This window comes from Cyprinus carpio, chromosome A2 (genome assembly GCF_018340385.1).
Source record: "Cyprinus carpio isolate SPL01 chromosome A2, ASM1834038v1, whole genome shotgun sequence".
Classification (NCBI taxonomy): Eukaryota; Metazoa; Chordata; class Actinopteri; order Cypriniformes; family Cyprinidae; genus Cyprinus; species Cyprinus carpio.
This window is the reverse complement of record NC_056573.1, coordinates 21616520-21644118: the sequence shown is the minus strand read 5'-3', so window position 1 is coordinate 21644118 and position 27599 is coordinate 21616520. Positions and strand designations below refer to the sequence as shown.

Sequence of the window (27599 nt, the reverse complement as noted above, 5' to 3'; positions counted from 1 at the left end):
TTCGCCGTTACGAATGGCAAACTAACTCACTATTACTTCTGCAGCATACAGCATTGCACAGAATACACAGATGGGATACAAATCAACTAAAAACTTATTATAGAATAAAGTCTATGGTTTTAAGTTGTAAACAGTAGGTATAGTTTATAGTGTACACTGCGCAATATGAGTATCAAGCTAGTGATCTATTTTAAACACAACCATAACACACAAATAACAGCTTTTTTAGTGCAAGAATTCAAATTGTTACCAAAAACGGACATACTCACACTGTGTAAAATAAAGACATTTTAAATCTCTGTATTACAATATAGAGACCTTACATTCAATTATAAAGCATGCCGACTCACAAACAGACACAGATAACAATGCAGTCCAGTGTTTAGGGTTGTTTATTTTAATAAATAACTCCTAGAAACAAAAGACAGTGGGCATGATGCAAAAATTAAAAAGGCACTTTAAAATGCAAAGTGTGTATGTAACATGATTAAGCTTTTAAAAGCTTTAGAGATAAAAATAAAATAAAATAAAATAAAAAGTAGTAATCTTTCTTTAACACTGATCTTTACCAACAATAATCTGAGAAGTCAGTCTCATTTAAGAACAATGATGTTACAAAGGGACAAATTAAATTCCAAAAACAAATGTGAAGTCCACATCTGGAAAATAGTTCATGCACAGTAGACGTAAATATTTGGCATCCGTTATAGAGAGAAATTCAGGACCTGAGTTTTCATTTCCTCATTCTTCAAACAAATCTAAAACCTGAAGATCTTTTCAAATGACTCCACACTTATGTTTTCAATTATAATAATAATCATAATAAAAAGTTGATTGGTCCATGCACAATGATGAAAATGTCCCTCTAACATCTTTCAAACAACTCTGATGTTGCCAAGTCAAAGGCATTTAAATCAAACACTTGATAGATGAAATTACAAAAAATGTTTGTGTGATGCAATTAAAAAGATACTAAATCTGTCCGTTTCAGATTGATTAAACTCATCAATGTGCACAATAGAAGGTCACTAAACCACCTGACTCGCAGACCAAAGAAAGGTCTTAAACATTATAATACGGTCTCAAATCTTCGGTCTCAAAGCATCATGTGTACAAAAAACAGTGGTCCACTACAGCTACCTACTATACCAGTGACAGGACACTCCGTACACAGGTTCAGAAAGTTTCCTGTACCATCATAAGACACAAACTGACTCTAATGGTCAACCAGTTACTGGACTGAAGCAGGTGGGTCCAGTAATTGTGCCTCGTCTTTTTGGATAACATTCTCAATGCATACTTGACCACATCTTACCTACAAAACCCATCATCTAACCCAACAAGATCAGTTTTAACATTCAGAAAAACAAGACAGATCTGTGGCTAAAAATCTAAACTGAACATTGAAATTATTGTCTAAGATTGCATAAAAAAGTAAAACTCAAGTTTATACATACTGTACAGTTCCAAAACAATGCATAGAAACACAGGTTAATCGATTAAACAGACTGCCAAAAAGTGATTTAAAAAAGAAAAAACAAAGTGAACTACAACTCTTCCATTCCTCTTGAATTGTTCTGCATTCAGTATTGCTGGATGATGGACACGTACGTCTATCACTTGCCCTCATATTTAGGGTTGACCACCGTTGTCACAGCACTCTTGTAAATGGGGTTCTCACCCTGGAGATCAACATGAAGAGAGGATAATTAGAACAACCTTTAATATAACTACACAACTGCCAGGTTAGGACACTTCACAGCAAATGCAGTAAACTTTGGTTATTAAAAAAAAAAAAAAAAAAAAAAAAAAATTGTATACGAAAACCAGCAAGCAGTGCACAAGGCATTATTTTTGTAATATTAATTGCACTCTTTAAAAGAATAGGTAATCCAGAAATGAAAATGTACTCATCCTCAGACCATTTAAGATGTAGATGAGTTTGTCTTTTCATTAGAACAGAGATATTTAGTATTATATCACTTGCTTCATCAAAACAGGTTTGGAGAAATTTGCAGTGAATGGGTGCCGTCAGAATGAAACTTCAAACAGCTGATAAAAGCATCCATAATAATCCACACGACTCCAGTCCATCAACTGGGAAGTGAAAATTTGTGTCTCTCCAACATTAAGGCATTTTAACTTTAAACCATTACTTTTAACCAAAATATGAGTCCTTAAACAATTATATTACTTCTCCAGAAAAATTCCATCTCCTAATGTCCCTCACATCATAATCAACCAGCATATTTGTTTAGAATTGTTTTGGACTGTTTTTGCTTGCATAAACACTGCTTTGTCTGTGCATATTTCTCTCCTGATTTAAATGAGACAACTTTTTCACTGCTGAAATTAAAAACTTCTTAATGATGGATTGGTTTCTAACAAACACGCAGCTTTTCACTTCACAGGATGTTTTGTGATTGACTGGAAAGGTGTGGATTACTTGTGGATTATTGTGATGTTTTTATCAGCTTTTTAGACTCTCATTCTGACGGCACCCATTCACTGCAAATTTCTCCAAATCTATTCCGATGAAGAAACAAACTCTTCTACATCTTGGATGGCCTGAGGAGGAGCATGTTTGCATTTTTTAGGTGAACTATTCCTATAAGGACCAAAAGTTCATATAAAAATGGAGTTCACGGTTTTGTGTTTCACAGATCATAAGTCATACAGGTTTGGAACAACATTCTGGTGAGTAGATGACCTAACAGTCATGCCTTAATAATTAGTGAATTAGAGTAAATAACTGCAAATGACAATATAGAAGCTGTTCATATTATACATGGGTCTGAGGTTGCTGTTAAAGTGATAAATAGACAGAAAGAGGAAAAAAAAGAAAAAAAAAGCATATGCAAGCAGCAAAGAAGAGTACAGACTCAGAGTGTGATGCCGTTATTTCCATAACTTGGATTCTGGAATTTATTAATGGGGCTCTTGTATATTGGGTTCTGTTGCTAGATATGACAAGAAAAGGTTTGAAGAGAGAAAGGCAGAAAGAAACAAATTTGCCAGAGTGAGAAAAACAGAACTGGAATAAAAAGACAACAAAAAACAGAGTCTGCGGTTTTGAGCAGTTCAGTGCAAATGGCATGACAATGCATTCATAAAGCCTTAAATCAATTCATATTTTGAAATTAATTTTTTTTTAGCAAGTAAAAGGTCTTTTAATAGAATTCTAAAACTGTCCATCTTCAAGTCGTTGCACACTTGAATTTTGCAGTGAAATCTGATTTAAACATAGAATCACTTTAATATTATCATTAATATTTTAAGATGAATATTTACTGGACTGAAACAATTTAGGTTGATAGATTTTGAGGAACATTTATTAGTGTATCTGTCAATCATCAATGTATTTTGTCCACCACAATTAAAACTACAGAGCACTGATCATAAAACTAAGCATTTAAATATCACCTTACTAAGACATATTATTGGGATATATAGAGCGACAGTTATATAAACAGTCTGATAGATTGTATTGTAAAACAATGAGATCTATCTGAACTTAATTTAGATTTTTGGTCATATAAATAACATCTGCAACAAACAGAATATTTTTGCTCAGTTTGGACCTCTGAATAAAAAATATATATATTTTTTTACTTTTTTTTTTTTTATCCTTGATTGTGAACTCCATATCCTTACAATATCATATTATTTGGGCCATAAAAGCCCTGTGTATCAAATATAAAAAAAACAACAACATAAAACACCTATGCAAAAAATTGAATGCAAGTCATATTCATCTTTAAAAAAAAAATTTAATATATATATATATATATATATATATATATATATATATATATATATATATATATATATTTATTTATTTATTTTCCAGATGAAAGATATCTAATGCAGTTATTATGCTTTAAATAGACATATGTGCATTTTCACAAGCCCCAGAGCCGAATATATAATACAAAATATCCTCATGGAACATGATCTTTACTTAATATCCTAATGATTTTTGGCATAAAAGAAAAATCTATAATTTTGACCCATACAACGTATTTTTGGCTATTGCTACAAATATACCCCATCGACTTAAGACTGGTTTTGTGGTCCAGGGTCACATATGTTCTTGAACACCAAGCCCTTCTTTCTGTGTCTATTGTTGCCGTATTTTGTGTATGATTCATGAACTGCAATATTAGCAGTGACCAGCAGGTGGGAGCAATGACCTCCCCTGGTGCCAGAGAGGCCACACCCCACACAATGAGGGCAGACATCCCATTACAACTGAACTGTGCTTTATGGAAATGTAAAAAATTGTTTTATATATATATATATATATATATATATATATATATATATATATATATATATATATATATATATATATATATATATATATATATATATATATATATATATATATATATATATATATATATATATATATATATATATTTTTTTTTTTTTTTTTTTCACTTCATGTAGATGTTATTTGCTTAAATAACTTTGACAGCTTTCTCTAGGCCACTGAAGTGGCTACATGGCATGACTGAATAACTTAAAACAGATACTTGTAATCTAATGTAATGTAAAAAATTCATGTAATGTAAATAAGAGAGACGTACCGCGTCCCATCTGGCATTCATCTTCTCCTTCTCGAACTTGGCGAACTCTCTGCGGTCATGAATAATCATGAGAAGCTTCCAGATGAGCAGAAGTGCTAAACCAATCAGAACGATTCCTGCGACCACACCCGCAACGATGGGGATGATGTCAGGGCCAGAGGGACACTCTGTGAACACAGGCACAAAGCATTAAGGCAAACAAGAGAAATAAAGTGTTAACAAAAAATTATAACTCAAGACCTACTGGTACTTTTTTTTTTTTTTTTTTTTTTTCATCCTCCACTTACCAAGTTCCTCCGCCACATGGACCTCAACGGTGCTGTCGTTCTTAGTAGCGTAGGTGAAGAAGAACCAGCAGTCATTAGCATCACGTTCTTTGCAGTGATTGATGTAGGGCTGGTCGTTGGGCTGAGGAAGTTCCTCCTTCTTCTTCTTCTTTACAAGAATGAATTTGTTACATTGTTCTTTACACGTGTCTTTCTTTTCACCAGTACCAAATGCTTGGCACTGAACGCAATCCCTATAAGGAAAGACACAGTTGAATATATTTAGCGCCACTAGCTGAGCGTAACAAGCCAGATGTTCCTGTTAATAACTCACTTGTGTTCAGTACAAACTCCGGGGCAGGTTGGGCAGATTTCACAAGTTGGACCCTGAAACTTTAAGTCGGTACATTTACACGTGCCACATTCGCAGGTGCCCCGACCGTTACAGATCTGTTTGTTACTGGCCAGACAGGTGGAGGTGTCCAGAGAGCAGTCGCACGCACTGCCCGTGTAGTTAGCTTCACAGATACACTTTCGACATTCACAACGACCATGACCTGGAAAGTATAGAAAGTTTGTAACTTCTCATCTGTTTAATCAGGTACTGTTCCTCCACATACAGTAAGTGAAGATCAGATTGGAGTGTTGTTTCAGTGTCAGGATCAGGATTTTCGTACCTCCGCAGAGCTTGTTGTTGGAGCGGTCGCAGTTGAAGTTGTCGCACTCGCAGAACTTCCCGCTGTATCTCTCCTCTGGGTTGTCTCTTTTTTTGCACTCACATGCTCCACAAACGCAGTCCCCATTGTTGTTGCAGATGTCCGTCCCGTTATCCATGCGGCAGTTCGCATCCAGATCATCTGTTCTGACCTCATCTTTACTGCATTCACAAACTCTGCCGATACGTCCCTCATTGCACCTGAAAATAAGCAGACATAGATAACATTACTGCCAGGTGAAGGTCTTGATTTGGTCTTGTATACAATGTTTGAATAATACTAACTAACCTGCATGCTCCACACTCCAGGGTACCATTGCCAAAGTGACACACTGGGCTGTTCGGGATTCCTTCTTTATGACACGCACACTCACAGATGAAGTTGAGGACGATCTCCACCTCCTCTGTGAAGCCCTGCGGCTTGATCTTTATAGTCTCTGATTTGCCATTAGATGGACAGCCTTTAGCCATGATCGCTACTTCAAACATCACCTGTGACGAGAATCAAGAGTCTTGATTTGATTTGCAGTCTTTGTAGGTTTTAATCATGTTGCTACATAAACTGTATCCAGTGGAAAGTAGTGAATATTTGATGAAACTGTCATAGATACTCCATAAGGGTTTTGACTGGAGGATATTATTCTCACCTGATCCCCAATGGAGATGTTGGAGCACTTTCGTCCGTTTTCTCCTTTGTCGCTCACTCCATTCTTGCAGTGGGAGATGTAGGAGATGGACACACCTTCGGGGAGCCTACTGTTCTCCAAAATGATCTCAGAGGACAGAGACTGAGAAAGAGATTTAGGAAAGGATTAATTAAGAGTTAAAAAATTAAGACTTTTGTTCAGCATGGATGCTTTAAATTGATTAAAAGTGACAGTTATAATGTTACAAAAGATTTCTACTTCAAATGAATACTGGTCTTTTGAATTTTGCATTCATCAAATATTCTTGAAAATATATATATCATGATTTCCACAAAAATATTAAGCAGCGCAACTGTTTTAAACTGTTTATTGATAATAACACAGCAATAAATTACATTAAAATATATTAAATAGAAAACAGTTATTTTAAATAGTAAAATTTTACTTTTTAAAAATTCGAATTCAATATTTTAAATCATCTTTAACAATAATTACTGTTTTTACCCCAAACTGCATTGTCATATTTCCACATATTTTATTCAGCGGGAACTTGTCAAGAACAAGAAAAATATTCAAATCTAACTAAAAAAATTTCACTAAATTGACTTCTCCTCTCCATAGTTATGTTAAGTCTCTTTTCGTCTCCCTCTATCTTTGATAGGAAGGATGAATGTTATCAAAATGAATATTCTTAGGAATCTGTTATTTTGGGTGCAGCAGGATTTGCAATTATAAAGTCTCTGTGGGTACTGATGGAAGCTGCCTCTTATACTCCAGCAACTTTAACCTCTTTGCTATCTGTATCAGTTCCATTTAAGCATGCTACTTTAATTAAAAATAACCCAGTTGTTATACATTCATTAAAGATTTGGTCTCAGTTCCGTGTTGTGTTAGACCTTAAAGACCCTTGCACTATAGCGCTTGTTTTTTGCAGTATATGATTCCCACCCTCTTTGATGGATGGGGCCTTTAACATCTGGAGGGAACATGGCCTAGCTCAACTATACATAGATAACAGTTTTGCAACCTCTACACAACTTCAAGAAAAACCGAACCTAACCAGCTCCCATTTATTTAGATACTTTCAGATACGGAACTTTATTCGTAAGCAGTTTTCTAACTTCCCCTTTTTGCCAAATAAAAATATTCTTGATGATATATTAGACTTTCATACATGTGTGAAAGGCCTATGTTATTGCATTCTTTCTGGTCTTGTTCAAAACTGTCAGATTTTTGGGGAAAAGTCTTCTGTTATTTTCTCTTTACCAACAGACCCCAATCCCGTAACAGCACTGTTTGGTATTTTGCCAGAATCTGTTCAGTTAAACACATTAAAGGCTGACAGCGTAGCCTTTTGCATAGCAACTCTACTGGCTAGGCAACTTATTCCTATGATTTGGCAGTCAGCAGCTCCCCCTCCTTAATACCAATGGGTTTCTGATTTCTTACATGCTCTCAAGATGGAAAAGATTCGGTTCGCAATAAAAGCCAAAACGTTTTCTAAAAATCTGGAGACATTTTCTGGAATATTTTAAGCAGTCAACTACATCTTAATTTTTTTTTCTATTTCATTTTATTAGTTATTTATTTAGTGTATAATTATTCTCACCTGGTGTTTTCTTTTTCTTTAGTTTGAATTAATGTATGTTGTATGTATATGTGTATATGTATCTATATTATTTATACTATATTTAGTTTATTTTTATTTTCTATCTGACCTAAGATGAACCAAATAAAGCAAAAAAACTTTTTAGAGACTTTTAGCCTCTTTAGTTACTGAGATCTACTCACATTATACGCATCAATAATGAGTTTTATCACATTGCCAGAGTCGGAGGACAGCGTTCCCACAGCTGACTTTGGAATGAGGTTTTTCAGCTCCTGTAGACAAAGATAAAAACAGTATTTTATATATATATGCAGTATTTAACTTCTAGTAGTGTTACAGAATCTGACTTGCCTATTGATGTGGAGACAAAAGATAGCTGCTTTATTACCTGGTAAACTGGCTGGAACTCTTCAGTTACTGCAAAAATGGTCTGAATGTTGTTTTCACTTAATTTTTGAACAAGATGTGCAATCGAAGGATAGTCCTAGAAGTGATGGAAATAAATGACACACCATTACATATATTCTCTATGCAGTAATGACACGCAGTGTTACACACACTTACATAGTAATGGCTCATAGTGTACATGTTATCCTGCAGATGGCATTTCCCATCATTAGGAAGCACGATGCCTCCCAGTTTTCCATCTCCAGCGAAGTGGAATCCAGCGTCCGTGGAAAACACAAGCAGACGGGTAACATTCCTCCAGCCGATCTGATTCTGAGGTACAAAAGGAAGCATAAACTTCAGTTTCAAGTCAGCAAGGTTAGAGGTCACTACACTTTAGTTTGACATCTACCTAGCAGACAGTGGACAATTGGTTACAAATCAATACAACAACAACAAAAAAAAAAAACACAAATTGAAACAACAACAACAACAAAAAAAGTTATATAGAAGTATATCTAAAAATTACGAACCGGACAGACAGCCACTTGCATGATGGCGTCGAACCCTCCTTCTGGTGAGTCCAGGTTTCCTGAGATCTGCTGCTTGCTAACAAGGTTATTAAACTGAGATCCTTGTGAAGTCAAACTCAGCACATTTTTATAGCTGAACGGGCTGGTGCAGTTCTGGTCTGATGTGCAGGGGTTTAGCAGTTTGGCTGGTGTTGTGCTGATATACGGCATGACAGTTTTCTCCACAAAGGAGCCAAAGCCTGGAAACATTGACAAAGAATGAAAGAAAAGGTGTTATGAATTTAGCAGTGCAATACCAATACAGACAAATCCAGCGTGGATCCCCTGAGGTTCCTTACCAATCCTGAAGTCAGATGTGATCTTTTGCATTTCAGCCATAAGGTCAGTTCCCAGGTTTTTGACATTCTCTAAATCATCTTTCATTGAGTAGCTGAGGTCCATCAGGTAGTAGAGATCTATAGGATAATCCTCAGCCCTCTTGAATATCAGATTAAACGTCTGAGCTTCACCTGGGTTGAAATGAGAGCATGTGTTTAGACTAACGCTTTAGAGAGGAGTGAGTGAACTGATTATTTCTAGAAGGAGAGTATTACTTTACATGACATTCAACTTTATAAGGTGATGGCCTAAATCTTTAAATAAGCATTCCTGGAATTGAGGAGGAAGTAAGCAGTACCTGATCTGAGGTTTAGGGTGAGTTTCTGTGGTTGAATCTGGGTGATCTGGTCTGGCTTCAGTTTAACTCCATCCTTTGTGCGGTCTGTTAAAGATTGGTTCTTGTTGACACTAACAGTTCCCCGAGGATTTTCTATGCTGGCTTCAGAGCAGCCCTTCTTAATCAGAGCTTCAATCTCATCACAGCGTGTGGACTTCTGCTCACCCTGTTTCAGGAAGTCCTGCAGAAAGAGCTTATGAAGATTACAATCACTCCAACAAAAATAGTATAGCATCAGAGCATCAGTAGTATTTAATCTAACAAAAGATGAAGCAGTTTTAAGGGACATATATAGAGAATTTTGTTCTTTTGGGACAATAGATCGATTTATGTAAATGTATTAAATAACACTATAGCTATGGTAAATCTATAGCAGGGATATTCAATTGACCCTTCACCGGGAGTTCAAAATGCGAATCTGCTATTTTGTCCAACAAACAACCAGATAGGAGAGTAGATTAAAGTTGGTGGACTTGACTTGAAAAAAGTCAGTGGTTGAAACAAGATACATTCTGATGTTCATTCATGTTATAACTAGTAAAAAGGAAGAGATGATTGGTTCACATGCTCTGTCTTGTCTGTCAGTGTCCTCTTTCCTCAGCGATGAATTTTTCACTGCGTGAGAACATGATGTGTGGCGTGAAAGCACCATGGTTTGTTGGACCTCACACAAATAGTCCCACCCCAAACTAAAACCAATGTTGCTGTGTTGGGCTAGTTGGGATGAGGATGTGCAGTGTGCCTGTTGAAATAATTAAGAAGGGGCACATTCCCAACAGAGCTCAAGCCCCCCGCCCTGCATTACATGCATTTAAGTGATAGGCCACTTCCTGCTTTCTGTAATGTTGTCAAAGATCGTTGCTTTCTGTCCTGCCATAATCTGCTCCAAATGTCATGAACAGACATGATCACACAGGACAGTGACTCATGATCACATAGGGGAAGAACACTGTTCCTGTGGCTCAGTGGTAGAGCATTGCGTTAGCATCTCAAAAGGTTGTAGGTTCAATTGCAAGGGAACATACATACTGGTAAAAAAAAAAAATAATAAAAAAAAATAAAAAAAAATAAATATAAATATATATATATATATATAAATATAAATATATATATATATATATATATATATATATAAAATAATATATATATATATATATATATATATATATATATAATAAACTGCATTTACTGTAAGTCACTTTGGATAAAAGCGTCTGTTAAATGCATAAATGTAAATGTATGAAACTGTTGGTAATAATCAACTACAGGCGAATGAAGGTTGGACAGGAGGTGGTGTCACTTGTGACATTTCAAAACAATGGATATTTCGCTCTCCCAAAAACAAGATTTTTGGAGAGAGAATTGTTTGCAGTATCACAGGGTGTCCTCTAAAGACTTGGATAAACAAACAATCTGACTACAGGAAAAGGTTTCCTTCATACAATTTTCTCCCAAATGCACGGCCATTTCCATCTTTAATGGTTTTGTCTGAACTCACCTTGTCTATACACCAGCCACACTTTTCTCCGGCCTGAATGCATTCTCCACAGGACTGGGCCGAGGCCTTGGTGCATTCGTTACCATCTGCACACAAACACACACGCACACAACAAAAACATCCATCATTCTCAATTTCCTCCCACCACTAACAGGAAATCCAAATCAAAAAGCATTTAATAACTAACAGCATTGGCGGCCATATGCAATATGATTCTCTCTCATGAGACTGCCATTCTAAAAAAGACGCAGAGTGGCCATATGCTGTACGGAGGTCATGTGAACTCTATTAATGATGGCATCCTTACTGCCTTCTATAAATACCTAATGCAAACCATGAGGCCAGCACATCCAGAATAAAGCACACAGAACTGTGGGATGATTATGTATATATCGCTTTCCTATTATTCTGCATTAATGCTGTGAGACTTTTCTTTGGGTTTTTTCTTAGATTCCACACTGCTGCCATATCTGAGATATTCCTGGAATGGAAAACGCTACAAATGTCTAACAGATGATCTGGCCAGTATTGCAGAGATTTTTTTCAAGGCTCTGGTCTGGTGTGTATTCTGAGTGGAACTACTGAGTGGAGGGGAATTACTCAAACGTCAAGCTGCACCTACACATACAGGGAAGTTAAAAAGTCAGATTTAAAAAAAAAAAAATTATTTAAACCTGCAAATATGATTTTTTGGAAAAAGAAAAAAAAAACATGAGGTGAGGTCAACAAAGACTGCATTCAGGGAAGTGTAGGTGATTTGGTTCAAAACTATTTTTTATGCTGATTGAAAGTCTCTTCACATTCTGACAGCAATCACTAAGATAAGTGGTCTATATGTATTTATACCATCTGTGAAAGGTGTAGGACCAAAAAAAATGTTCGTCCAATCATATCCCTTGGTCCAAAGACTATGATAAGCTGTCCTACTTGCCTGTAAATGTGTGTATTTGCATAGCTCTGTGTACAGTGTTCTCACAGACATGATACATTATCAGCACGTTACATTACGCTATTGCAGACCAAGTGAGAATTGTTACATTTTGCGCTTTTTACTATAGTATTTTCTCACCGGTGAATGAGACATGAGGTAATCTGACAGTGTTGCTCTCTGATTTGCAGGGAGGTTGGGATCTTATGCTTTCAAAGCTAGCCAATCCAGAATCGCCTACCCTACCTTTAAAGGGTTCATATGATGCGATTTAAATTTTTCCTTTCTCTTTGGAGTGTTACAAGCTCTTGGTGTATAAAAAAAGTCTCAAATCCAAAGAGATACTCTTTATAAAAGTTAAGAGTCAACCACACCCCCCTAAAATGGCTCATTTTAACATGCCCCCACATCTCTACAGCACTATGTGGGAAGATAACGTAACGCCGCCCAAATGTTCACGCAAAGAAAGAAGGCGTAACTTTTATTCTCTGTTGCCGCCGGCGCCATGTTGTGGAGTCACTGTGTGTTTCCTTATGAAAGTGAAAATACTTTGTTTGGTCTTCCAAAAGAAGACACAACTAGAAATCAGTGGTTAGGTTGTATTTAAAACACTGTTCCAGAACAGTTCAACCTAAATATTCAGATGTGTGCATTTTGCAGAGGACAAGGACTCACAACACGCAACGCATAAAAAGACAGTATAAGTCATTATAATCAGTAATTATTTCCCCACTGGATGCAACAAATGCCTCGTTTATAATGGGTTTTATTGGTTTTGTCTCGTTACGCTGACACGGCATCACAGTATAAGGGGCGTAACATTTCCGTCACACGCTGGAGGCATGCTGCCAATCACAAGGCACTGGATAGCTGGTGTTGATTTGTAAAAATCAACACCGTTTAGAAGGCGGGGCATAGAGGAGAAAGAATAATGTATAGTATGTGAAAAATAATGTGTTTTTTGAACCTTAAACCACATAAACACATTGTATTACACCAAATACACAAAATAATCTTCTTTTTAGCAACGTCATATGACCCCTATTAACCCACACAAACCTGCAGGGTTCCCACACCCACTTTTTTGACAGCAAATTGCCATGACAGTTTTGTTTTTTAAAAATCGTTTTAAATATGTTAAAACTGTGCAATATAAAATATTCACAACAGAAAATGGATGGATGATAAACGCACAACAGAAGCATTTTCACTAGTGGCCTCAGACTTTCAAACCCACTGTATACCTGATGCTTTCGAAATCTGAAGTTCTTACCTAGTTGTGCCCTACTTAGTCCAAGAAGAAGTGAAATCAGGAGCAGTCTCACATCCATCTGAAAACACAATAAAAGGGGTCAACTCAAAACCTTACATTCTTGTTCTGACTGGTCTTCTCTCTTGTTATTGTTGCCATTTGTTATTATATATATGAAACCGAATTTTTATATGCATATATATACACACACACACACACACACACACACATACATACATATATATACATATATATATATATATATATGTGTGTGTGTGTGTGTGTGTGTGTGTGTGTGTGTGTGTGTGTGTGTTAAATATTTAGAATAAACATATTTAATTAAATATAAAGCATTTTTGACTAAACCAATAACAGTAAAAAACATTGCGAGAGGAAAGGGCGTGCACATATATGTATTTATGACTTCTCTGCGTAGGCAGAGTGTTGCAAGGTCACTTCCTGTTTCTCCTAGCACAAATGCATGATCACAGTAAAACATTCCAACAGTTTGCACAGAACTGCACACAGATTACTCTTCTTCATTTAAAGTGACTGTACTACAAGGACAGTCCCACTGCAGTAACCTGGGGATAACGTTTTACAACAACATACTGTCAAACATTACAAAGTCAAAGCCTATTTATTATTACTATAGTCAGCAAAGAGACACACACAGAGCGTTTTACTTTGTGCAAGTCAGACAAGTACGAGCAGAGAAAAAGAGAGAGACTCTACTCCCATATTTGGTTAGCAATGTTAAGACGATGGATCTGTTCTTCCCATGAAACACCTCACTGATGAAATTAAGAGGAGGAGGTCCTTTTGCCTCAATCTATCTAGTGTACAGACACCAGTGCCAAACACCAAGGATTTGGCCTTATTAGGAATGACAGTGAGTGCAAACACACAACGCCGTTACTTAGCATCCAAAAAACACACTTCAGTCATAGACAAGCTACTTTTTCACAAGCCAGCATGAGACATGCACAAACAGCAGGGGTAAATCCAGCAAACTCCAGCTGTTCTGAAGCAGACGATGCATGTGACATGAATTATATCAACACATGTAGGCAGGCACGTGTGCTGTAGAGACTGGACGGGTGGGTGAACTGGAGTAGACTCAACCGTTACTCTATCTACACAAACACACACACCTCAGACCTGTGAACACTTGAAGATAAGCAAACAGTACGCTGTACACTGGTGCCATTCATTTAGACTACAGATGTGTGTGCTGTGAAAGAGACAACATGAAGGATGGAGTGTAATTTGTCTTGGCATATTTACTCAATTTATGAGTAATAATCTATATTTATCCTTTTAACACTGTAATTTACAACTTCACTCTTATTAAAGTCTGTGGAAAAAAATGGCCCATTTGACATACAAATGAACATTCTGTATTGATTTATCACATTTAACTCGTATTTAGAATTTCATATTGCATTGTGTTTTAGGGTTAAAGGAAATGTCCATAAAAATGTCCTGACAAAAAATTATCAGCACCTTCTGCCTTTTTTCTTACAGTGCGTGTCATTTATTCCTTATTGCTACATTTGTTATTTTTTATTTAATTTATTTACATAATTGGCATTATTGCTATTTTACCTTATTACCCATGTTGCACTTCTTTGGTAAAAGTTTTTGTTGTGCTAATAGAGCCGTTCAGTCAGTCGTCCAAAAAACAAAGTTGCTAATGTAAGTTTGAAAACATAGGTTGCAAGCAAGCTGCTATAAAAGGACTCCAATAGTTGTTAGATTCATTAAAAAAGCATGCAAACTCACTCTGTTTCATAGTTACAGTACCTTTTAGCAACTTGTTTTCAAAAAATCAAGTAATGGTGCTATGATCAGGATGTTTTGAGCTGATCACCGATAACAGGAAGCAGTTTCTGCTGATGTCATGCCAAACCTCTTACGGCAGGTGCGTGGTCAGCTTGAGAGTGTCAAAAATCTCTCTGGCCGCACTGCCAACAACACTGTAGAAAGATTCATGGACGCTCTGATGTAGATTGAATGCTTATCTTGTATTTAAAGCGGCCGCAAAGCAAACAAGCTTGTTGATCTTGTGCAGACTGACCACAAGAAGGGTAACGTTACAAGTTAACCTCATTAAATATTGTTGTGGACCAAGTATTAAGATCCTTTACCTAATAATGTATAAAGCTCTAATGCCACACTGTTAAAATACTCTAAAACGAGTAAAAGTCCTGCACTGAAAATGTTACTTAAGTATGTATAATCAGGTATAAACATTACTTAAATGTAAGTATAATCAGGAAAATTGATTTAAAGGTTTAAAAGTGAACTTGGACTATAATACTATTATTTATGATATCATTAGATTATTATTCCTATAATGTCACTGCACATCAGCAACTCGCCAGGAACACCTACAATCTCAGACACATTGGTCCAAGCATCATTTTTATTTATTTATGTCCCTGTACGCAAACTTAGACACGTCGTAGATTAATGGGAAACCCGCCACAGCAATAATCAACCTCTGCTCCATTTTGCTTGAAAACTAATGTGGTCGGAACCAACATTTACAGATCTGCGTTCTCTGGAATCCTCTATAACAGAGAGATAAAAAGAGAACAGATGCAGCACAAAACACAACCTAATACATATTTTTTCTTTCTAACCCACACATGTAAATGTAAATGCGAATCATGTAATTAATTATCTCAAAGCCAGCTGTGCAGTTTCAGAACAGCATATAAAACTGAATATCACTTTAATTTTTCAAAGACACACTAAGCGAAACATTTCAGCCTAGGCTTATTAGGTTTCATTTACTCTACTGCTCAAAAGTTATTTCTGTGATGATCCTTCAGAAATTATTCTACTATCCTGATTTGGTGCCAAAGAAATATTTCTTATTATTATCATCATCACTGGTGAAAACAGATGTGGCTGCTTAATATGTTTGTGGAAACTAAGATTTTTTCAGGAATCTTTGATGAACAAAGATTTTAAAACAACAGCATTTATTTCAAATAGAATGCTAAATGGCTTTACTGTCATTTAATCAATTTAACGCATCCTTGCTGAATAAAAGTATTAGATTCCCTTAAAAAATCTTAAAAAAAAAAAAAAAAGCCCAAACCTTTGAACTGTATAATGTATGTTTACATTAACCGATCAGCTTTCAATCACATCCACTAACACAGTTGTTGATGAACTGAAGTATTCAAAGAACATTGTCTTTGAAAGATGTTTACAGTAATTAGCAAAAATTCATGGAACCCATTGTATCTCAACCCAGAGGCACCATAGTCAACTAAGTTTCAGATATGAGCTCCTTAAAGTGACCTCAGTGGTCATTTATTTGACAGTTTTACATTTACAAGTTTTGAACAGTCTCGCTGACACAGAGGCAGGTTAAGCTACGAGACAGCTGGCTCTTCAGTCTGCCGTTTCATTCTCAGCCGTTCTGTGTAACACTATCTTCAGATCTCAGAGACTCAGAGAGAGTATGTGTATAGGAGAGACAGAAAGCTTCTCAGTTCCGCCTTGCCTGCTTTCCCCAAGACTGTGTTGTGTGTCAAGGCCTTGAAAATGCAGCCCTGAGGTCTGGGTGTGTATCTAGATGCAAAAGTGTGTGTGTGAGTGTGTGTGTGTGTGTGTGAACTCTCCTTCAGCTGCCTGGAGCTTCTTTGATTGTTATTGTTCCAAAGCCCCGCCCAAATTAAACAGACACCAATCAATCACAGATCTACCAGTTCTCTGCCTTCGGGCGTCACATTCCCTTGGAAATGTTCTGTTGATAAGATAAAATTCTGTGTGCATAAACTGTCATTCAATTCAATCTTTTTGAGTTCTGTGAAAAACAAAGTGAAAAAAATTGTAAGTGAGGTATCATTCATGTCAATAGCACGGTCAAAAACTGGTATTGATAGTTCAAAATACCTAAATAATACATAAAATATCTACCTTTAACTTTTAAGTAAGTATCACTTTCAGTTGTGTCCATACTGAAACCAGTCAGACTCAAACCAGTAACTCATTCAAAACTCTTTTTAACTATTCATTAAAAGAATTGGCTTAGAAGAGTCATTCATTCAGGAATAAGGGGCCGTTTACACGACAATATTTTCAGCCAAAAATGGGAAACTTTTTATGTGTTTTGATCTGTACGTTTACACTACAACAGCATTTTGGGGACTGAAAATGCATATTTTGGAAAACGGGTTTCAAAGTGCAAGTTTTTGAAAACGGCACCGTTATCGTTTCTGTGTAAACACCCAATACGGGAATCTTTGAAAACGGTGATGTCATGCACGTGTGTAGTACGTGTTAGGTATGTAGACATGCACAGTACGTGTCGATTTTTACGGCAAGTGCAAACAAACATACCCAACAATGGCGGAGTAGAGGGTACTGTTTTTGCTGCTCAAGAGTTTGCTACCACTTCTTCAGCAGAGTGTGGATTTACTTCACCAATATTACAACCAACAGCGGACATGCATCATATACAACATATAATTCCCTATAGGTACTGTTTACTAACAAGGTGACAGCACCAACTACTGGCCTGGCACATGTAATACAGCATTTTTGCCTGTTTTCGCAGATATGTGTAAACATGAATCGTTTTCAAAAAGTTGTCGTGTATACATTAAGCTTTTTAAAAACGGAAGGGAAAAACTTTTCTGTTTATTCTAAGCACACGTGAGTCTGCCGCTTTAAATTCTAGAGCTCGTTATCAGGATGGATGCTGATTGGCTGTCAATGTTTGTATCATTCATCAGCTGGAAAAAACATTCTGAAAATGATTCCAACAATATCGTTTCTCTGTGCCTTTATCGTTATAGCTGCGGTGGAACTATTCTTTAATACTGAGAACGATTTTTAGAACTATATCTTTATTGTTATCTTTATTGTTATCGTGCTTGGTGTAAACGGGCCTTAAGACTATACTGGTTATGCTGCATGTTTTTGATTCACTAAAAAGAACCAGCTAATAAAATCTTTTAATTGCATCTCTTTCAATACAGACTGCAAGCACCACTAATACAAGCAAATAAAGACATGAAAAACCTTTATGCCTCTTACAGCATGAGCTTCAACTCCGTGTCTTCGCTTTAAGGTTGCTTTTAAACAGGAATTCTTAAATGGCTGTTCTCAGTTATCCACTACCTGCTGATTTAAGTAACTGTCAAGACAAACATGCCACAGAGTGGCCATTAACCCCTCCACAGCAGGACGGCCATTTCCTTAATTAAACTGCCTAACCCTGCCAACCCCCTCCATCACACACACACTGCTAAGTGATGGGCGCTTATTTACCACAGACAGTGACCGACAGACACAGACTAGGGAAACTCCACCCCAAAAGAGACTCAGCCTTCATTGCACTGAAGGTACAGTATCAGTTTTAAGAATACTAGGTTATATTTTTTTAATATACTATAAGCAAGACATTGAATTCCCCTTAAGCAAAAAAAAAAAAATGTAGCATTAACAATTTGAGCAGCCAGACATAATGGCAGACAGCGGAGCGTTTGGGAAATGATTTTGTCCTAAACCCAAACCCTGTGTATTAAGCTGCTACTCATTGAGCATCATTTGTGCTATGAACATTATGAAAAATGTAATCGATGTGATAGCATGATTCACACATAATAAAACATGTAAAAAACTTTAAAACAATGCTCTGTTTTAAAACAACACTCTTAGAACATTTTAAAAAGTGAGTCTCGCTCTGGACCCTTCAGATTATAATGACCATTTAGTTTTCAAAGCCCTGTCCCAATCTCAGCTCATTGTTAATGTGTCACAACAGAGGGGAGGACAGGAAGTGAGTCAGAGGGCCAATCTGGAGCACAGCATTCATATCAGAATCAAACAATCAGCACATTCTGACTCCATCTCTCACTCACCTTTAACACCCACGCTGACTTTTATCAGTCATACTCACAATATCAGTTTACACGCCACCCTACTTATACAGGCGCTTAAGAGCAGACCCTGAACACCTACAATAAAATCAAGATGAAACACTGATATTTTCTTCTGTATTATGAATACATCCGAGTGCAACAGTGAAATGTACAGTGGGGCCTTGGCTGTTAACTACATGCACTACAATGTTACACTACAAAATTAAGGCAGATGAATGGTTTTATTGGACTAAATAATTAAAGAAGTTGTGTATGTGGCACCAGGAAGAGGTGTGTCATTTTAACTGGAATATCTGGAGGTGCAAAAAAAACTATGGAATATTTCACAGTAAGATGTAATGCATTTAGAAAACAGACTTTAACAACTTTACCATTCAGCACTTGGTGGATCTGCATTTTTTGCTAGATAAACAACATTAGAAATATTATACGTATATTATGACTTATGATCATAATTAAGAAACATGTCATTTTCAACATCATTTTTGTCTGTCCATGCCTCACTCATCACAATGAATGAACGACTAAAATCATTTCAATGAATCCTCTTCAATCTGCATCAGAGAGTAATTGAAGTTGTATGACTTGAACACAGACTCTTTATCCTGTTGCCCTTACATGTTCAGATCCAACCTCTTTCTTATCTTTTGTGGTAAAAGACTATGCTGTTAATAACAGAGCATTGCACAGACACAAACGTGCACACACATGCACATCATCACACACAAGACCACAGGAGGAGCCACAGTCTGCCACTTCTGGCTCTTTTTATATGACAGTAAACAGCTTTGTTTTAGTCAGGGATAGGAGCTTCATCTCTACTGGATAGAGAAAAATAGCCGCACATGTTTGCAGTTAAAATCCACTCTGTCCAAAAAGAGAAGTGAAAAATGCTCTAGTCATTTGTGAGAATGAAATTTCTAAAATCTTTGCCCAGAGTTGGTCATATCAAAAGTCCTTAAAGCTTACAATAGCAAAAGAACCGAAACTCACAAAGACACTGACCAAGCAAATAAATATAGCAAAGCAAACAATAGGAAAAAATGAAAAATTATTACCGGTACCGTGTTTGTGCCAAAAACATACGTTTTATTATGTACAGAAAACACATACTCTATTTCTCCTGCTCTCTCCCTTAAAAGCACACACACATACAGTACTGACACACACGGAAACATACACGTGCACAGTAATGTATTGTCAGCATTGCTCTGACAATTTTATAAGTAAAATAGCTCAATAACTGCAAAGCTACAAGACATTTCTCACAAGAAAGGTAATAACTGAAGAAAAATAATTAACTCCGGTCCACTGAATTATTAGAAGATGCAAAAAATTTATTTAAAATAAAAAAAATTTTCTAATTATTCAACAGTCCATCTCAATAATTCCTTACATCATAATTATTTAAAGGAATTGTAATTTTTTCAAATAAAAAACAAAAATCCCTAATATTTCAACCGTAGCTTCAACCAAAATAACAGCTACCACAGTTACTGTTATCACTAACCCATAATCAATATGGACCTTCCTTTAAAGTGTACTAAGCTTTGAATTTTAATCTTTCTGTGGAGGCTGACACCAAGTTCCCATTTTTATTGCGGCAACAACAGCTGTAGTAACAATGACAGAGATTGTGGTTACCATATTTCTGTAAGAGTGGGTTCTGTCAGAATAAGAGACAAACACCAAAGTTTATATCACGACACTACACCAACTTTAGTAATCACCTACATGTAAAGCACCCTAAATATTTTATTTTTGATATTGCAGAAATGTGCTATTTTCAGTCAGATAAGATTAATTAACGATCAAAAGAGCTCAAAAACAGATAATATTCAGCTGGTCACATGATGTTGCCCAGATGGGGCGACCCGCTCAGTATAGTTAAACCAGCTTTAGGCTACTGATATCACTGGATTGTTATGTATTTCAAAATTTATTTTATTTCATGTCGGAAACCTATTAATGAGAAACAACAAAAAAAAAACTAATTACACCTTTAAGACATCCGGCAAAAATACAACACTCTTCCACACGATCACGTGACCTGAATATCATGTAGGCTGTGAGAGTTTTAATGCAGATCCGCGGCTTGAGCTTTAGTAAAATTGGGCCGAAAGCACTTCACAGCGCTGTTTGTGTCTAAAACCATTTTCAATTTCTCCTAGCACATCATAATTCATGAGCACAATGCCTTTAATCACATAAAATGCAGTCATATTTAGTCATGGCGCTGTAACAATGCAAAAGTTCCCCCAGTTGATGAGCTTTGAGGCACAATTTGGCCCTTTAGTGTATTCATATCATTATCAGTTAAGTCATTGGTGATCTAATGTACCAAACAGGATCATGACTCACGCAAAAAACGGCTAACGTTATATAATATCGATTTCTAGGGAGTCATTTTACACAAGCGGCTACCAAATAAAGCATTTTTCAACCCCCACAGCCCCCCTCGGACCCGCCAGGGCTCTCTCTCAGGCCTAAAGTACATGACTTTCAACCTATGCTTACAACAGATGTTGGGGACACACATGACGCGACAAACAGATACAAGATAACAGACTTCTGGGAAAGACATAGCCTGAAGGGACACTATTCGCATATGATCTGTGAATCACGTCTGGGGCAGATGCAGGTCTGTCCTTTGAAGTGCAATGGATGGGACATCCCCACCCGAAGTTTTTAACCCAACATCACTCTCCAAAACAAACCCTAAAGCTCAAAAATCACTGGTGTACTCTTAAAAATAACGCATTCGAGAAACGGTTCTGGCAGTAAAGTTTGTTAAAAAGTGATATTTTGACGTTCCTTACCTTAACACGTGTCCACGTCAATTTAGCAAACTATCAGGCTTTTTTAAAACCACATTTGCAATGGAAATAAACCTCCGGCAGCGTTTGGACCAGCAGCCCAGCTGCTCCCCGTGTCCGTCGAGTCTTTGTTTTGTGGCTACTTTGAATCAACAGCTGTTTGTAAAGTACTAAAAACACGCGATTCCCTTGCTTACAACCAACAACGGGGCAGATAAATGGCTAAATGTGGGAAGGGAGTCCAGCTCGCCCTTCCACGTCTCGGCGTGTCCTTGGTCCGGATGGTTAATGCGTTTGTATCTGTGCTCGATGGACGGTGAGAGGGGTTTGCAGTGTCAAGCCTCAAGCCTCTCCCTTCCTCCTACCACAGGAAATTATGCTAAAACCCCATCCACACTGCGAACAAACTAGTGGTTAAGATTCTGATTCAATGGATTCATCAAGTGATTTGATTCTTTTGAATCATTTTACAAAACGATTCATTCGAAGACTTACTACTCAAGTGGCTAGTGTTTTGTATATTATGAACGAGTCATTGAATCAGTCCCCGGGCAAATTATATTTACATTTATTCATTTAGCAGACGCTTTTACCCAAAGAGACACACAATTGAGGAATACAATAAAGCGATTCATCATAAAGAGGCAAATAAACACAGGAAGTGCTTGTAATACAACATTTCAGATAATGTTCAGACTAGTACAAGGTAGGCAGGGAGGGATTAAGGAAAGAGAAGAAAAGTTTTTTATTTATTTATTTATTATTTTTTTTTTTTTTATAGGCTATTAGGATGCAATTCAACTGTTGACGAAAGAGATTAGTTTTCAGCTGTCGCTAGAAAATTGTCAGGGATTTAGCATTCCAGATGGGGGAGGCAAGATCTTTCCACCAGCCAGGAACGGTGAACGAGAATGTTCTGGAAAGTGATTTTGTGCCTCTCTGTGATGGTACAATGAGGCGTTGCTCACTTGTAGATCTCAGGCTTCTGGAGGGGATGTAGATTTGTAAAAGTGGAAGTGGGAGGGTGCTCAGCCCGTGGCTTTTTATATGCAAGCATCAATCTCTTGAACTTGATGTGAGCCACAACCGGTAGCCAGTGCAGGGAGATAAAGAGAGGTGTGACATGGGCCCTTTTTGGGTTCGTTGAGACCAGTTGTGCTGCTGCATTCGGAATCATTTGTGACTAGTGCTACGAAAATGAGTAATCCATTTTTCAAAAATTTTTCACTTTTTTTGCCTGTAGCTTAAAATTAGCCAGTGCGCATTCCAACTCATTTTACCAGCACAGGTCACATTTGTAGAGGTTTGATTGCTCATGATGGAAGTCCAGCCAGAAGAGCATTGCAGTAGTCCAGCCTAGAAATGACAAGGGCCTGGACAAGAAGTTGTGCAGCATGCTCCATTAGGAAGGGCCTGATCTTTCAGATGTTGTGCAATGCAAACCTGCATGATCAAGCAGTTTTTGCAATGTGGTCTTTGAGAGTCAGCTGGTCATTAAAGATTACACCAAGATTTTTGACCAAACTTGATGGGGTAATTGTTGATGAACCTAGCTGGAGGGTGAAATCATGCTGTAGAGTCGGAGTGGCAGGGAAGACGAGAAGCTCAGTCTTTGCCAGGTTGAGCTGTAGGTGATGTTTTTTCATCCATGCCGAGATGTCCGCCAGGCAGCCTGAGATCTGTGCAGCTACCGCTGGATCATCTGGTCAGATAGAGCAGTGTGTCATTAGTATAGCAATGGTGCATGGTAGAAACCATGTGCCTGTATGATGGGTCCCAGTGAGGTAGTGTATATGGAGACGAGGAGGGTCCAAGAATTGATCGGACTGAAGCAAAACTAGAAAGCAAATGTAAATGTTTTCCACACAAATTACAACAAATAGATCTATATTTTTCTTCATTTTGGAATTATGGACGATTATCTCTTTATAAAAAAAATCTATAAATATTATCACGAAACTAGGTAAGTCTTTTACGTTGTGAGCGACTCACTGAATCAAAAAGGATTGAAGTTGAGACTAACAGGACTCAGAACAAGGATGTGAACGATAATGATTCGTTCAAAGATTCGTTCAACACCAACTCTTTCACGAATGAAGCTCCACGAGTCATAACCCGGTTAACACAGGCTCGTTTTTGTCTTAGCACAGACTTTTCCTCTTTTGAAAAAGAATTTAAAATAAAAAATACCCGGATTTGAGACGCTTCTGTCATTTCATCCTGTGTTATAATCGGATGAGATGTTCAGACGCGGTTTGAGGAACGTGGCTACTTGAAACTCAAAATTTATGCAACTGTGAAAAAAACAATAGCAGAAACACTGAAAGTTATCTCTCCTTCTCTCATAAGTGAAGTGAAGTGAAGTGAAGTGACGCTTCACTTCACTCATGAGAGAGAGAGAGATAACTCCCATAATAGCAGAAACACTGAAAGTTATCTCTCCCTCTCTCATAATACAACACTCAAGTCACATTTATAGTTTAATCAGATCTTATGGTGTATCATCTATGTCTTGATTTAGATACAGCTATAGCCTCAAGGTTTCACAGACAGAGAGCTCTTTTGTTTACTTTTATGAACAAAAATCCAGTTCAGCATGGTTTTACTGCTGGTCAAGTATCAGTCAGAGCAAGCAAGTCTGGACAGTTTCCGGTGTCCATTTAAGACGGGATGATTATACATCATTACACACCTTGACTATAGTCTAAACAGTGATAAGAACTATAGTATTGAGGAAACGTCAAGTTTATGGCAGTCAAGATGACTCTCCTAGCCATGAGCAACTAGTTGAATTCTTACTCATGACTGTTGCATTGAGCTGAACAATGAGCAAACAGGGTAAAACAGTTAATGCAACAAAGGCCCGATACTCTAAAACATCCCTGACACTGTCATGATAAGGGTCTACCGCTGTGGGAAACACCATCTGCCTTGCAAGCAAACAGAGCCTGAAGGTGTGAAAAAACGTTTTCCTGTTTTGAGAAACTTTACATTACTGTTCTTTAGCTGTCTCTTGTGTGAGATTGAAATATGATTTGAAGATGCTTTCTCAAACTCTAAATATAAACAAAATAAGTGAATTGGATTTATATAGAACAGTAAACAAATAATTATTTGTGAAACCTAGAGCTAGTTGACAAGCTTTATCTACAGTCAATACATTATAGTTGATATACGACCATATTCAAATCTGATTAAGCAGGGAAAACTATAAATATAAGATATTTTAAAATCATATTTTCATAAAAATTCATTTTTGGTTTCCAGAAAGTTTTTGGGGAAAACTGGGAATGTTAGGGGAACGTTCTCCAAACAGGAAACATTATATTTACGTAAAGAAACCTTTTCTGGCTGTGGAGAATGTTAGAACGATGTCTGATTTGGGAGCATTCTGGGAACTAGAAACTAACATTCTTAGAATGTTCCCAAAACAGACAGGAAAGGTTTCTTTACGTCAACAGCACATTAACTGTTTGGAGAATGTTCCCTTAACATTGGCAATATTTTCCCAGAACGTTCCCTTAATGTGTTGTTTATTCTGATATTATTTACCCTGCTGTACATCAGTAATCATCCAGCACTCCTGTGACCCTATATAAACTGAATAGACCATTTATATATATATATATATATATATATATATATATATATATTATATATATATATATATATATATATATATATATATATATATATATATACACACACATGTTCTCTTCTTCAGCAGCTTTGTATTGTTCTTAACAACAGATTTTAAGGTCGGGTTTTGTTTTATTGATCTTTGACAGGGAACTGGCCAATGTACTCTAAAAATAGAATTGACTGGACTTCATCTGGGAGAGAGGGATGGGGGGGGGGTTAAGAAGGGTTGCGGAGGAGAGGAAAGAAGAGGAGATGACAGTCAGTCTATGGAGTTTGACTGTTTGTGGAAAGGAATATGTTTACAGATGGACCATGATGAAGGTTACCTTGAATAAGATCATCCCAGTGTAGATCATAGCTGACTGCTTACTAACCCTTCAAGCACATATACACTCAGAAAGAGCTTATAATGCAGCACATTGGCGACAGTAAGAACACGACGAGTGCTGCCTGTGTGGTTACTGGTTTATCTGTGGCAACATCTTTGAGGAAGTGGCACAGCGGTGACATATTCTCACTGATGAACTAATGCAAACACACAGAGTACAAAACTCAGCGGTCGATAGGCAGAAGTGATGAAGAAGCGGTTTGGATGTGAAACCGCACCATGCTCGTTCACGTCAACCCTGTTACCATGACGATACACCAAAACGAACTTCTCAAAACAACACGTGTTCTGCCTAACTTCCCGATTAACTTGAAGATTTTAACCAGAGGGTATGAGTTCATTCATTAGTTTAACTGTGCAAAACGTCATTTTGACTGACCTCGGATGTGGGAAAGCAACGTTCAGCTTCGGGAATGGAGATTACGCGCGCTCTAGTGGCAACGACATAGAACAGCAGCCGCGATGACCTCATAGAGCAGCGCCATCTAGTGGCAGAGAAACGGATACTGCATGACAGCAAATAAACAGAACGCATTCGCCTCATTACCTCAGTGTACCATCAATGATCAATGACTGTTCTTTCAAAAGGTCACTTTAAGCTCATATAGGTTAAACAAGCGAACACAATATAACCACACTGGCAATCTTAAAATCAGGGTAAAATATATTTTTTGAAGGTACAATTTAATCTAAAAAAGCTGAAACAGTTCAGCTGTTTTCTGTTCTATTGTTCAAAATGCCAGTTTAGATTGTACTAAGTTGCCCTATTAAATAGTAAATGGCTTGTAGGCCTAATGCATTTTAAAAACCGATTTGTTGTCAGAAAAAAATACAATTCTTTAGATATTATCAATGAACAATAAGGCTCTTATTGCAAAAAATAAACCCAATAATAGTTGATAATACGCTCCATTATAGAATTATAGGATTGCTTTTTTTGTAGCCTAGATTTTTGATGTGCCATTAAGTGAAATTAGAAAACAAATAAAGATGCAATTAAATAAACTGTTTGTACACAAACAACACTTTCTCTATATAAAGATAGTTATTTCAAACAAAATCTTTATAAAAACTTTATTAACTTCGCTCTTTGGAATGTTGTTGTTGTTGTTGAGAAATTCATAAATCCAACTGGTCAGATGCAGAGGGACACAAATCTTCACTTTTTTTTTTCTTTTTTTTTCTGTTCATCACAAAACTGTGAATACAAAATAGTCACTAGACAGATTGGACTCCATAACATCAAGTGAAATTGATTTTTTTTGTTTTTTGGTGAGTCTGTGATGAAAAGCCAGTTGAGTGTTACTTCAGTTCATCAGAACACAAAAACAACTATTACAATTAAGAAAAATACCATTTCATTTTAAATAACATTAAAAAAGTGAGCTGTTACACTGACAGTTGGATTTCTCTTACCATTTAAAGTAGTTAACACTTTTATTACTATCTAAATCTTTCATTAAATATAATTCTCAGTGCAAAATGACACGTTGGTTCATTTGAGTGGGAGAAAAGTTTCTGGTGTCTCCTTCAAGCTGCTGAAAACAAACTGCTTTCCTGTTGTGTGTGAAATAGACCCAGATGCCTTTGTCAGCACTCGTCTTTCTTAAGTTGTCCTGTCAATGCTTAAGAACATGGATCAGTTTGTGCCTTTTACATCCTTCAAATAGAATAAATTTCCTTGAGGAGATGCTCCTACATT

General features: G+C 36.9%; 1 protein-coding gene across 3 annotated transcripts; it reads right to left on the bottom strand.

Moving 5' to 3' along the window:
• Positions 1–374: 374 nt before the first annotated feature.
• On the bottom strand, positions 375–26384 carry LOC109058165 (integrin beta-1-like). Of its 3 annotated transcripts, none has more exons than XM_042778439.1 (16): positions 26277–26384; positions 13164–13221; positions 10963–11048; positions 9426–9645; positions 9088–9258; positions 8750–8988; positions 8394–8549; positions 8218–8313; positions 8012–8101; positions 6221–6361; positions 5863–6065; positions 5536–5774; positions 5193–5415; positions 4880–5112; positions 4593–4759; positions 375–1682 (listed from the first exon to the last, which is right to left on the bottom strand). In XM_042778439.1, the coding sequence occupies exons 1-16, from the start codon at positions 26367–26369 to the stop codon at positions 1617–1619; spliced, it is 2481 nt and encodes an 826-aa protein (XP_042634373.1). In that variant the 5' UTR covers positions 26370–26384; the 3' UTR covers positions 375–1616. The 3 variants fall into 3 exon arrangements, with proteins under 3 accessions (XP_042634373.1, XP_042634372.1, XP_042634374.1); XM_042778438.1 differs by lacking the exon at positions 375–1682 and adding an exon at positions 2868–2960; XM_042778440.1 differs by lacking the exons at positions 375–1682; positions 26277–26384 and adding exons at positions 2868–2960; positions 21871–22284.
• Positions 26385–27599: the final 1215 nt, after the last annotated feature.

Excerpts from the sequence above, each read along its gene's own strand:
- LOC109058165 (XM_042778438.1), bottom strand. The coding sequence starts at position 26,369 with ATGAGGTCATCGCGGCTGCTGTTCTATGTCGTTGCCACTAGAGCGCGC. Across the intron at positions 8,550-8,749 it reads TGCAAGTGGCTGTCTGTCCG|AATCAGATCGGCTGGAGGAA; the intron begins GTTCGTAATTTT and ends TTTGTACCTCAG. Across the intron at positions 6,066-6,220 it reads ACATCTCCATTGGGGATCAG|GTGATGTTTGAAGTAGCGAT; the intron begins GTGAGAATAATA and ends TTCTCGTCACAG.